This window comes from Ursus americanus, chromosome 6 (genome assembly GCF_024610735.1).
Source record: "Ursus americanus isolate L20-20 chromosome 6, mUrsAme1.1.p, whole genome shotgun sequence".
NCBI lineage: Eukaryota > Metazoa > Chordata > Mammalia > Carnivora > Ursidae > Ursus > Ursus americanus.
This window is the reverse complement of record NC_142132.1, coordinates 41,930,824-41,944,580: the sequence shown is the minus strand read 5'-3', so window position 1 is coordinate 41,944,580 and position 13,757 is coordinate 41,930,824. Positions and strand designations below refer to the sequence as shown.

The 13,757-nt window shown below is 53.2% G+C and overlaps 1 protein-coding gene across 1 annotated transcript in view; it reads right to left on the bottom strand.

Annotated features, from left to right (window-relative positions):
- The window catches only part of GRID1 (glutamate ionotropic receptor delta type subunit 1), a 685,250-nt gene that overhangs the window by 447,910 nt on the left and 223,583 nt on the right, over positions 1–13,757 (bottom strand). Inside the window, exon 4 of the mRNA XM_045783660.2 lies at positions 10,031–10,236. Within this exon, the coding sequence (XP_045639616.2) occupies positions 10,031–10,236 (206 nt within the window). The remainder of the gene's footprint in view (positions 1–10,030; positions 10,237–13,757) is intronic.

Here is a 13,757-nt window from a genome sequence, read left to right as displayed (position 1 = left end):
GCCCCACTGTGTCCCCGCCCAAGCAGCTGAAGTTCTCAGAGTTCCTCTGCAAGGAAAGGAATCGGTGGGGTGTGGGAAGGAGGGAAAAAAGGGACACACTCAGGTCTTCTGCCCCGTCCCTTGTTGCTGAAATTAAAGTAGTTCTTGTCCCGCCATGTGGAAGGAACCCAATCTCTGCCCTCCACACCTGCCAGTGTACCAGGCCTTTGTGGCTGGAGCTGGGGGATGCATGCGTGTTTCTCCTGCCACACGTTTTCCTCGGCATCCCACTGGCATCTGGTTCTTTTCTCTCATACCTTCACATGGCAACTTCTTCCTCCCCAATCTCCACGGCTCCAATCGTGCCCTTGTCCCTGGCTTTCTCCCTGATATCGCTCATGGATGCAGATACTGAAGACATGTGAGTAACACACTGCGGGGAGGGAGATACCACAGCCAACAGCTGAGAAATGAGCATTAGACACGCCTGCTAACAGTCCCTCAACCATGCCCGCTTCTCTCCTTCGGTCAATCGACCCAGCAGCAGGTCACCACGAGAATCCCTAATGACAACCACTAATGCGTTTCAAAACTCAGAATGTTGACCTTGCCTGGAGTCAAGAAGATTTTTCGTTTTTCTTGATGCTCTAAGTGCCCCATATCCTTAAATTTTCTAAGACTTATCTGTCTCCCTGTCTACACAACAGTTACTGGGAACCCTCTGGTGGCCAGCCCTATGAAGGAAAGAAAAGAGGGGACCTGTACCCCAGAATATTCCCCATGCTTAATTCTTAGAGGAACCTTGTGGGTCAAGTATCCATTTTCAATCTGCTATAGAGATGGGGAAGCAAAGCTCAGAAAGCTGCATGGTGGGGACATGGGACCTGAACCAGGACTGCCTGAACTTGGCCCCACTGACCACACTGCAGAAGGGTTAAGTAAACGCCCTCGGACTCTCTGGTGACCTTGGGGTCTCATGGAAGTTGCTCCTCTGGTTACCAAGGAGGGAGGGACAGGCAGCCTGCTCATCCCCTCATACTCTCTGCAGGTGTGTTGGCAGAGACAGGACCGTGGGGGCCAGGGGGGTGTCCTGCATTCCCCAGATGCTCTCTCAAAGGTGCTCCATCCACCTTTCCCCATCTCACCTGCTCCTCAATGGCGATGCTCATTGAGTCCACCCTTGTCATGTTCTAGGAGGAAAATGGGCTTCCCTTGATCTGTCAAGGACAACAATGGCACACAGTGGAACATAGCCGGGCTGTGAGTCAAGGAGTTCTGAAATTACATCCCAGCTGTGTCACTAGACCTGAGAACATGAGCAGGTCCCTAAACCCTGAGTTCCAATGCTCTGTAATAGCCTTTCCTTCCTAGCATTGTGGAGATGAGGTGAGTCAGTGGGCCTGCATAAGCTTGATAAATAAAGGCCTGTCCCATCTCTCCCTCTGGTCCACAACACCCTCCTCGCCACTTTCACTCCAAAGTTGAGCCAGGTTTAAATGAAGTAGGAGAGAGAAGGTGTGGTTCCCATCACCCACAGACCCACGGACACCTGCATGGTCCTGGGAAGCTCACCTGCCCACTGGGGCACAGCAGACAGATTACGAAATGGCCCCAGCTCACCACCCTGTAGTGTACCTACCCCCTTTGCAACGTGATTTTGCACGTTCCCCACAAGGAGTTTCTCAGGAGTCTCCCTTCCCTGCCCCTTAAATCTGGGCTGACCTCTTGGCTTGCTTTGGCCAGGAGATGTACAGCAGCCACAAGGCACCAGGCCTGAGCCCAGGCCTCAAGTGGCCCAGAGCACTTGCATTTGCCCTCTCGGAACTCTGCTGAGGCCACACAAGTAGGTGTGGGCTAGCGTGTGTGACAATGAGAGCCCCGCAGCTCGGTCACCCCGTCACTCTAACTTACAGCCAGCCAGCTGCTCTCCTAGCCAGCCAGCTCCAGCTGAATGGCCAGCTGACCACAGGTGCGGCCACAAGCCCAACAAGGTCAGCTGTGTCTGACCCTGCTCTGCGGACTGTGAGACTAATGAGTGACAGCAAAGGCTTGTTGTTTCACGACACCAAGTTCTGGGGGGGTTTGTTACACGGCACCAGCTAACCGATGCAGAGGTCTTCTCTCCTCTGGCAGGTGACCAAGGCCAAGTGTTTGCCGGTACCAAGCGAAGGCCCCACTTGGAAGCGTGCAGAGGACGGCAAGAGATGTGGGCTGCCCGGCACAGAGGGCTTCTGTGAGATGAATCCAGGCGACTGGGATAACCTCACCTAAAGCTTCTGTGAGATGAATCCAAGCGACTGGGATAACCTCGCCTCACCTCTGCCTCTCTTGATGCACTCAGCCCTCCTCTGGCTTCCTGCAGCGCTGGGGAGATTCTGCTGCTGCTTCCCCACTGGGGCTCCCCACTCAGCCCTTCAGTCAACAAATGGGCTGACTCACCACCTCAGGGGAGGCCCCCAAAGCCGAACACCCTCAGGGATCCAGAAGCAGAAAGGGTAACAGTCATTCCACTGCTGCGGGCTGTCTCCCTTTGTAAACACCTATTTCTCAGGCCTGCTGGCTCCCCAGCCAAAGGGGCTACGGCTAATAAGCCGCAGAGATGCCCGCAGGGAGGAAGGGACACTTTGCCAGCTATTTAATGGCCCACGAAGGAAGGGAAGAACACCAGGTGACTCCGGCCCATGCTTCAGGTTCACTGTCTCACTCTCTGACCCCAGGAAGGAGCAGACAGTGCTCCCAGGCAGCCAAGGAAGACCTTCCTGAGCCCCAGGAATGGGGTGGCATGATTCAAGATGCAACTCAAAATAGAAACAGGACTCAACCACAAAACAAACACCAGAAGACCCAACAACATTCAAGCATTTTCCCTTGATGAGCCTTGGATGCTCCTTTGAAATATTAAAAATCAAACATCAAATTCTTTCAAAACACTGGCTTACTCAGGTGTTCCTACTAGGTCAGAGCATCAAGAATGTGTTCGGTATGCCCACTGGGCAATGCAGCTTCTAGAAAATGTTTGCACATGCACAACAGAGGTCAGAGCTCCTGGGATTCCACCCTTCACCCACCCGTGTGACAACCATCATCCACAGGCTCCGAAAAGGCGATTCACAAAGATGAGCATGTCCCAGCTCCTGCTCTCACACGTACAAAGAGTCACCGAACAAATGGTGGGTACCGCGCAGGCCCTGGGACAACAGGGGCAATGGAGGTGTGCTCCGAATGTGGCAGGTCCCACAGGGAGGGAACCCATGAAGACCTCCCGGTATGCACAGGGATTTGCAAGGATTGAGGGACAGAAAAGGAAAGGGATAGTGGCCACGTAGAGTCTCTGTTCCCTTCCCCATCTCAGCCAGGCCCCAAGCCTTGAGCATCCCTGAGCTCCAAACCTACCAGATCAAACCCAACACAATAGCTCTTCCTCATGAGCTCACTTTTAAGAATTTCCGAGGGGAAAACATGAATTTCTCAGACCCACAGCACTTTTGCTGAAGTACTAAGGCTTTAAAATCTGTAAACAGTGGGATATAATTAAATGCAAATGCAGGGCCACATTTAAAAATTAATCTTCTATAATTAATTAGTAATTTAAAATATTCTGGTAAATGATACTGAAATGGCACAGAATTATCCTAGCTCTGAGTGATAAAGTCGCCTGCTGAAGATTTACCATGTTGGAGTAAGAAATATTTGCATATATCATGTGGGACAACAGAACACTGAGATTACTTAATTTTCCTTTGCTATAAATGTATTTAAAAAGCACAGTCTTTGGAGGCGCCTGGGTGGCTCAGTCGTTAAGCGTCTGCCTTCGGCCCAGGGCGTGATCCCAGGGTCCGGAGATCGAGCCCTACATCGGGCTCCTTGTTCCGCTGGGAAAACTGCTTCCTCTCCCACTCCCCCTGCTTGGGTTCCCTCTCTCACTGGCTGGCTGTCTCTCTGTGAAATAAATAAATAAAAATCTTTTAAAAAAAAATTAAAGCACAGTCTTTATACTCAAATTGTGGGAGCAAACTCACTCACTGCAACAAACTCTGAGAAGCAATTGATTCGAAGCCAGGAGCTAACCCATGTTGTGCTTCTAGTAAGGATTAAACTGGCCTCCAGCCACACTCCTTGCCTGGGAAGCCTGGGCAGGGGTGAGGAGGGATATCAGGAGTGGCCCTTTCTACCTCTGTTCCTTTTATTCACCTGTTCCTGGCAATCTGGGTGAAAGGTGACCCCCCCATTCCCAGAGTAAGGGGGAGCTGTCCTACCCATAGGCTGTTCCTCTCACTGTGTTTTCTCCCAACTCTCTTGCCACAATAAGAAATGACTGATATCTGTCTCACTGCAAAGGTAACTGCTACCTGCTGCAACCATCACTTAGTAACTGCCATGTCTTTCCCAACATTGCGATGCCTTCCCCAGCCTGCTCTGATACCAGCAATGCCTTTATCCTGGTGGTGAGTGTGTGTGTGTGTGTGTGTGTGTGTGTGTGTGTGTGTGTGCGCGCGCATATTTATGTGTAGGTCTGCACAGGGTGGCGGGAGGGGAGCGGTTGTCCCTGTTAGACTGTGCTCATCAGAGGGTCTGCTTGTACCAGCTGTGTGGCTGGTTAGCGGTATCACTCTATCAGTCTGTGTCTGTGTGCATGTGTGTCTGTGTGTATGTGTGTGCACGCGTGTCCAGTCTCCCACACTGGCCTGCACCACTTTTTATCGTCTATCCTCTCCCAAGACACTTACCTCTCTACACACTGCTCTCCCCTACCTTGTGCCAAAGCTAGGCCTGGGAATGTCCCAACCACAGGAGCAGCCACTCCTGTTTGCTGGCCCACCCAGGCCAAAGGCAGGGTTCTTAAGCAAACTTTAGCCTTCCCAAAAGCAGAAGTTTTAAGACCAAGGCCCTTGCTGACAGGCTGACCAAGAACTTGAAGACAACCTAAAAGGCAATCAAGGCACACACACAAGAAAACCTAGCTTCAAGCTCTTTCTATTGGAGGGGAGAAATACAAAATCTCCAAGCCTTTATTCCCTCAGCAGCCACTGTGGACCAGCCTTGTGCTGCTCCTGGAAGATACAGAGGTGGACACCACCCAGTCCCTGTTCATGAGGGGCTCACTTTCTTGTGGGACAGACAGATTGCCCAATATCTACGGGTGCACTAGTCAGTGCTCAGGCTCCAGGGCCCTAGCAGGCTGCTCTGTCTGCCCCATGAACCATGAGCAAGGAGTGGCAACTCTTCTCCATAAAGCACATAAATGTTTCAAATAGTTCAAGTTTTCTACTCTTTCCAGCAAAACGAAAAGAGAGGGAAAGGAGAGGAGGAAACAAAGAGGATACAAAAAGGAAAGAGAGAAGCCTAAGTCCAACTAGAGACAGGAGCACAGAAATGACAAGTGAGAGTCCTAGGGCACCCCCCACCTGATGCCCAGAGGAGGCCTCAGTGGATGAAAGACCCGGGGTGTACCCGCTCAGCCAGCCACTGGGAATGCCCAGCAGGACTGTGGTCATGGCGTGTAGCCACAATATTCTACGTCACATCAGGTCTCCGGGAGGAGACACCACCTCTATGTCCCCAACCAGTACTTGATATGGTTCCTGGTCTGTAGTAGGCACCCAATCTGTACTAAACGGATGGGTGTTTAGGTGGGTGGATGGATAGATGGATGGAAGGACAGATCGATGGATGGATGCACGGACGAACAGAAGGACACATGGACAGATAATGGACTGATGGATGGAATCTCCTCCAGGAAGACGAGGTGAAGCCCAGGGCCAAAACTGAGTGTGCACCAGAGGTCTTTCCATCAAATGTGGCCTGAAGAAGAAAGAACAGGAAGACATACATAACCCTCTCGGCACTGGGGCCATGGTTACGGAGAGAACTGTAAGCTCTTAGCTTCAAATACCCCAAAGGGGGCCCGAAGAACAAATTGGTCCTGAAGTTCAGACTCTCCATCCTGGATTAGGGACCCTTCCTGATGATACCCCAAAACCTCCGCCCCAGCCACTCCCCAGCTGGTACACCCACAACAGTTCCTGCATACACTGGGGCTCTCCAGACCCCGTCCCTCAGCCCCCACCTTGGCCACGGGGTTAATGAGGGTTCATTCCTGTAGATCCAGCCCCTGTGTCACCCATTCCAGGAAGCATCCCTGACCTTCTGGCCACCCCCATCTCTCCCTGGCCAGAGGACATTGCTCCATCCTTGGTGCTCTCACAGAACCTGGTCCACAACTCTGATTTGACAGGCAAAGGGGTCTGTTTACACCTCCATCCTCCCCATCAAGCTGGGAGCCCCATGTGAGCAGGGGCAATAGCCTCAGTGTCCAGCACAGTACTTGGCACAGCACTCGGGCTCCTTAAATACTAGCAAAATGAAAGAAGGATTCTATAAGCAGAAAGGAGAAGGCTCCAACAACCCCAGACAGGATTCTCGGGCAAAGCCTCTGCCCTCGGCCCCTCTCAGGACTCCCATGGCCCTGGAGTGAGGAGAGCACACCCCCATCCCCACCTCCCCTGCCCGGTGATTCAGGCTGCCAGGCTACATGAGGAGAGCATCAGAGTGGGTATCACTGCCCACTGAAGCCCCACTTAAGCAGTCAATGGTCTAGAGACAAACCAAGGTCTAGCTGAGGATAGAATGTGTTCAACTCACTTCCCAGTTGGGGTGATTAAAAAGTGCCACCTACCCCTACTCAGAGCTCCACTGCCAAGCCCAGAGAATAGGCCCTGATGGAGAAAGGGTTCTCTATGGTCTGTGCCCTCCACAGTGCCCAAGGCCACCCCACATTGGGCTCCAGGTCCAAGATCAGCGTGCTGCCACCCCTGAGCCCAGTCTCCCCAAGAGGAGCCTTTTAAAGATAAGGCACTGATGGGGTGGTTGTTTAGACTACGATGAAAAGATCTCAGAGCAGGGAATGTGGATTCGAGACTGAGCAGTGAAAAGTGAGGGGATCTTGAGGGGGCCTATTATCTTGAGCCCACGCCACCCCTCCCACCCAGTGCCTCAGCCTGCTTGCACCCCCGTCACCCACCCACTACCAAGGCCGGACTCCCCAAACCCCCAGCCCCCAGCCAGGATGGCCCCTGGTAAAGAGGGATCGCAGGGAGGCTGGTGGTGCATGGGCCTGCAGGCTGAGCCCCGGCAGTGAAAGCGTGCATCCTGGACACTGGACAGAGAAGCACTCCCAGCATAGCATGGGGACAGCCTGGCGCTTCCCAGGCAGCCAACTCTGTGTCAACCAGAATTTGTCACTAACGATAGTGAAAGCGCCAGCCTTCCCAACAGATTCACACGTGGCAACATGTAGAAGATTCGAGCAGCACTGTCTACCTCCCTCCTCCCATCAGCCAGGCTTTCTGAGTGGGCAAGGGAGCAGTTATAGCCCGGGGAGCAGCGTACCGCACCCCCACTGCAGCTCATACGCGCCAGTCCTGATTGGGTACAAAAGCCACCTGTCATCAATAGCACTGGGGCTCTGAGGCCATTTACTGGCCCATAACAGTGTTTTGAGTTTCATAAAATTCAGGACATGTCCTGGCAGTGGATCAGTCTTGTGAACACCCTCTGTCCTTGTCACAACAAAGGAGAGGTTGGGTCAGTCTGCTGGAAAAGTCCAAGCAGTGCCTCCGGGCAGTGAATGAAGGTTTTGTGCTGGGATGCCCAGGTCTCTCCCAGGGGACCTCCGGAGCTAGCCAGCCTTCCAGGTCTCACTCCCTGCCAGAGTCTAGAAATCCCTCCCGTGCTGTGTTTAGTACATGCACCAAAATTCTTTGAGCATAAGCGCCCTGAAAACCTCTGCCAGACCTTGGACAGAAGCAGGTGAACCCCGTCCCCCCCGCGTGAAGGCGGCACACCACATCTACCCACCACCATCATCCCAGCAACATGGCAGCCCGGGCTCTGGAGCGCAAGTCCACATCTGGACTTGACTCCTGCTCAGTCCCCCTGGTGGCTACTTGCGGGACCTGAAGCAACAGTGAACTTCGTCGACTTCAGTTGCCTCACATGCGAAATGTGAGCATTAGGGAAAGCACACAAAAAGCCAGGACCACGGTGGGTACCCAGGACATGAAGCTCCCTCCCCACCTCCAGCACCCCCTGGAACATGAAATCAAAAACCAAGACTCTGACCAGCTCAAGATGAAGGCACGAGGCCCAAGTGCCGTCCTCCCCCACAGTCTCTGGCCACCCCTCCCAGCGGCTTGTCACTCTTGCCCGACACTAAGAGTAGCCACTCCTGGGGCATCTCCAACTCTGTAGCACCCAGCAAAGCCAAGACTTCGCAAATGCAGGCAGGGGGATCAAGAAGGCACCAGGCCAAAGCCAAGCCAAGTATTTCCAACGCTGCAGGCGTTTGCATAATTAACCACTTGGAAATAGTATCTTTAGGCCAGTCTTGTTTACATGTTAAATCCTTGCAGGGCCTAGAAACAGAGCATGGGCTGAATTCATCTAGAAGGGAAACAATGAATATGTAAATGAAAGAGAACAGATGTTTTCCCGAGAAGCTATGTACCACACGCTTTCCCATGACTCTTGTCTCCTTCATCCCTACTTTACAGATGAAGAAGCCGAGGTCGCGCAGGTGAGGGCAAGGCAGCCAAGGTCACAGCAACAGTTAAGTGGAGGAGCCGGGACTTGACCCCAAATCTGGTGAACTCCAAAACCAACATTCTTCCCACCCCCAAGCTTCACGGCAGGGCAGTGGCAAGGCAGAAAGGTAGCAAGGACAGGAGGCAAGGGATTGGCGAGAAGAGAGATGGAGAAGGCCGGCAACAGATGAGCAGACAGCATCACTGGAGCCGGCCCCGGCCAGGGGACTTAAGCAAGGAGAACAGCCTTCCTATGAGCAGACACTGGCACATACGCTGCTGGGAACATTCTGAGAAAGCCTGGACACATTAGTGCTGCTAATCCTAGGTTGCCCATTACTGGCCTGGATCACTTCCTACAGGGGAACATGTTCCAGAGAAAATGCCGAGTGCCGACAGGACATCACAGCCTGGCTGACCACCAGCGTGATCTGGGGCCTGATTAGCCAAGGGCGGCAGGGCTGCCAGCCAATTGCACCAAATTAAGCGTTCCAAATTTTAAGTTCTCCAGCAGTGGGCTTCGTGCTGGTTCCTGATGCATAAGGTAGCATTTTAAGTAATAATTAATTAGAGGGGAAAGTGGAGTAAGCAACCAAAGTACATCAAATGGAATTAGTATAATTCTGCCTTTCTCTTCATTTTCCTTTCAATCAGAGAAAGCCAAGTAGGTGACTGGGGTTGGAGAGGAAGTCACAGACAGCATTCGGCCACCCTGTGACCCCTTCGGGCCACCCTTGCTCCCAGGCACACCGCGCCCCCAGCACGTTCCCCCGCCCCCCACAAAAACCCACCTAGGCCAGAGAGGGACCTGCCAACTCCACCTCGTCACCTTTCTGCCATCAGACCACCAGGGCTGACACCATCAGCCAGCTCAGAGCATATTTCTAGTTGTTTATTCTCAAGTTACTAAATTCTTTATTAAACTGGTGGGCCCTGTCTTCATTGGAAGGCCCTAATCCCTAATGAAGGCATTACAAAAAAAAATCACTGGATAGCTCAGGTACCAGAAACATCGGCCCGTGCACCAAGTATCATTTGGCAATATCCAACTGACACTTCCTCCAGGTCCTCGCAGACAGCAAAGGCAGAGCTGCCCACCTCTGCAGAAAGCGGGAAATGTATTTTATCCCTAGAGGCTTACACCTGCCAGCAAAGAGGGCAAAATTAAAACAATGATACAAACAAATAACAGCCTGAGTTTTGCCTCCAAAATCTCTGGCAGTCACTTGTAAATAGGCTTCCTGCCACCTGCCCCCAGCCCCTCACTGCCTAGGTAGGCCTTGGGTTACCTGTTAGGGACCAGTCAGGAGCCAAGCTGTGCTCAGGATCTAACTCTTTCCGGCCTGTGCCGTAGACCCAGCACCTATGAGTCCCCACATCCGTTTTGGCCAGGCATGAGTGGACTGCACCTGTGATCCACTGTGGCACCCTGGGCAGAGGCTCCTGTGGCCCCAGGCCCCACCACCTACCTCGTTGATGAAGGAGTGGGCCCCCTGTGGGCTGAGCAGAAGGATGGCGCGGCGTAGCGTGTCTCGGTAGCGGTTCAGCTCCTCCGTCTTCATGGTGGTGAAGAGGCTGGTGAATACGTGGCTAATGTTCTTGTCCACCTTTTGTAAAGAGACATCAAGGCCCAGCCGTGAGGCCTGATCCAGAAAGCTTTGGAGCCCACGGATATCTGAGCAGTGGAGAAGGGGGAGGAAAGAAGCATCTTTAAGCAGGAAGGATTCAACCCCAATGCTCCCTACCAGATACAGGCCACTGCCATAAGCCAGGGCTCACATCTGCCTCAGTGACCACTGAACAGAGGTTGGAAAACACTGACACATCTATTTGGTCCCAGCGTCCAGCCCCAGGGTAAGTGTCTCCCACCACGAGGAGTATGTCCTGCCATCCAACCCATCCTGTGGCCAGAAAGTCCTTTGTGATGACCTCCTTTTCTCTCCCCATTGCTTCCACCCAACGGGAGTGAAAGTTCTGGCAGTCCTGTCCTTGAGGCTATGTGTGGTGATGGACCCTGGCCCTGGTCCCCAGTTCCCCGCACCTTCCTCTGTGCTCATGGCTCAGACTCCTTGACCCAAGGCAGGTGAGCTAAGGCCAATGCCTTCTCTGACCGAAGTGGGCCCAGCCTTGGGCCAGCTCCAATCCCATGACTTAACATCCCGTCCTCACCCCCCAGCCCTGAGGCTTGGGACCCTGTCCTGCTCCAGGTGCCTGATTTCCCTGGATGGAACTCCTCTTCCACTCTCTTTCCAGTGGGGGTGACTGCCCAAATCCAACCTGAACTTCACATCCTAATGGGTTCAGGGGTGAGCAGATGGTCCAAGATGGTCCACTGAGCACCATCCTTGGACTCTGGAGGAGCACCTGGGAGAGAGGCCTGTTCTTTCCTCTGTGGTGGCCAAGAGGTCCGGATACAAGGCCAGGGCAAGAAGGGAGCAGGGGGAGCTGGAACAAATTACTGGGGAATAAGCATTCAGAAGGATCTGAATGCTTATCTGAAGGGCCCAGCTCCACCACGTATTAATGCAAACCCACTCTCGTTAGCATCTGATTTTTTTTTTTTTTAACTAGGGCCCAAACTTCTCTCAGCCCTGCATGAGCCATCTGTCTCCTCCAAAGGGAGACCTCCCCAAGACTGGAGCCAACTCAGAGGCAAGCAGGTATGAAAGTGACACCTGATCCCAATGACGTCAATGAAGCCTCTGTACATCTGTGAATCTGGCTTCTCCTGGATTTTTCTATGAGCCAAAGAATACCCTTTCCTGCCTGAGCCCACTTGAGCTGGATTTCTGTCACTTGCAGCCCAAAGTCTCAACCCAGAAGCCACGTTTCAGAGTCTGGGATGTTTCCTTCATCCGGCCCATACGTGTAGTTCACTCCCAAAGGCAAGCCCACATCCAAGCAGCCCCCTCTCCAGGACACTCTGGGCCTGCCCATGTCACACAAGCTGCTCTCTCCCAGAGCCTGAGATGCCCATGGGCCCCCACAGGCACGCCCTGGCCCATCCAGTCCCCCAAAATCAAATTTACAGTAAACAGTGGGAATTCAACCAGACTGCTTTTCCCAACACATTCCCCACCCAGACTTTCACTTCATGCCTGTTCCACAAACTTCCTGAGCGAGCCAGGCACTGTGCAAACTGCTGCAGTCAACCCTGGGCTGCCCATCTCACCAGGATGACAAGCTCAGCAGTAAGTCTAGTCCCCGCTAGTAGCAAGAGAGGTCACGGAAAACCAAACACAGTGCCAGGGAGGAGACCAGAGTGCACGGCAGCACTGGGGTGCTGGGGGAAAATGTGTAGGGGAGCCCTCTTTCCCACCAGGGGAGAAGTCATGGAATAGGCTCTGAGCACTAGCTGTGGACTTAGAACGTAGGATAGTTCCTTAAACACTTGGGCAAATCTTCCAGCCACTTTGTGCCTCAGTTTGCTCATCTGTAAACTGGGGATAAAGCTTTCCATGCCCAGTGTGGAGCCCGATGCAGGGCTCGATCTCACGACCCTGAAGTCATGACCACAGCTGAAACCAAGAGTTGGATGCTCAACTGATTGAGCCACCCGGCTGCCCCTGTATGAGGCTACTTTTAAGACAGAAGCCCTGTGCTTTCACTGAAGTTGTCACAACGCATATGAGATATAGGTGTCTGATAAGCTCACTCTGTCAGTTATTGCTGAGAAACAAGCCGACCCCAAACTTAATGACCTAGAACAACGGTCATTTATTATTTGTTGTGAGTCTGTGGATCAAGTGGGCAGTTCCGTTCTAGGCTCACTCATGCCACTGGCCGCGGCTGACGTATGGCTGGGGTCCTGCCTGATGCTCTATGTGCGTCCACGTCCCTTTGGCAGGCCAGCCCACAGATGTCCTCATGGTGGTGGCAGAATGCACACATATTCACACCTCTGCTTACACCAAGTCACAACTGTCTCATAGGTCAAAGGAGGTCACGTGTCCCAGAGTAGGAGCTCGAAGGGTGTTCAAAGTGGCAGGGCAAGAGGCACGGGAGTAGGGAGGCTGTTCCCAGGGGCCTGAATGCAGCTAAACGCCCGTATGTGAGAACATCATTTACACCACACTGGTTGATAGACAGTTTCTCAGGCAGTCCCATGCAATCGAACTTTCCGCCATGATCCATCATATGTACAATTGCACTGTCCAGTATGATAGCCGCTAGCCAGATGTGATGGTTGGGCACCTAAAATGTGGCTAGTGTGAGTGAGGAATGGAGGTGTGATTTCATTTAATTTTCATGAATTTAAGTTTAAATTTAAATAGCCACCTGTGGCGAGTGGCTGCTGCATTAGGCAGCCAGATAGAGGGGGAGGCCATCCTGGGCACAGATGGAAGGCTGTCACATGCCCAGCAGAGGAGTGGCTGCTGGGCACGGGTGTCTGCTTGGTGTGGAGACGTTCAAGTGTATTATTGGCAGGTGTGAGCTATGCTGTGGTCAGGAGAGGGAGTGGCAGGGGTGGACACCAGCTCTGAGTGGTTTTATCTGACGGTCTCCTCCCCGTTACACTTCTGTCCCCGAGCCATCTGTGCACTTCTGCCCTGCTGTTCCCTGTTCTGCTAGGAAGTTCTGAACAACCTCTTGAACCTTTCAAGAGGCTTTGGGGTAACAGGTCTCTAGGGGCCCAAGCTGACTCTGGGGACTGCATAGACTCCCTGGGAATCCCAGGGGTGTTGACAACCAGGGGCCTGGGTGTCGGGAGCCCCTGGTGCTATGACGGGACCTATTTTGCAGCTTTGGGAGAGGGCGGCGAGGAGCTTGGTGAAGAAAGCCTGTACCTGGTACCTTCTTCCTGTCTGATTCAGTGGCCAGAGCAACAGAGACGCTTGTGTGTTGCCAGGCAAGCAGCTCTGGTAAACATCTGTGCTCCAGGGGCCAGGCCACCGATGGGCGAAGCTGGCCGAGGTCATGGCTGGACTTGAATACAGGTGCCACGGGACTGAATCTTAGTCATGCATTTGCCATCCCTAGAAAGGCGCTCAGGGCTCTCCCTGGGGCACTGCTGTGCCCTCCCCATGAACCACTAGGACGCTGGCTCTCTGTGCCTCCCACACAAGTAGCCCCACACACAGCTTTCCCATGGCGCTGCCCACATGGGGCTGAGTGGGAGCCAGTCTGGGCAAGGTCACCAGTGGCCTCTGCGGCCCTATCCCTTCACCTGGACACCAACGGTCCTCACTGCCCCAC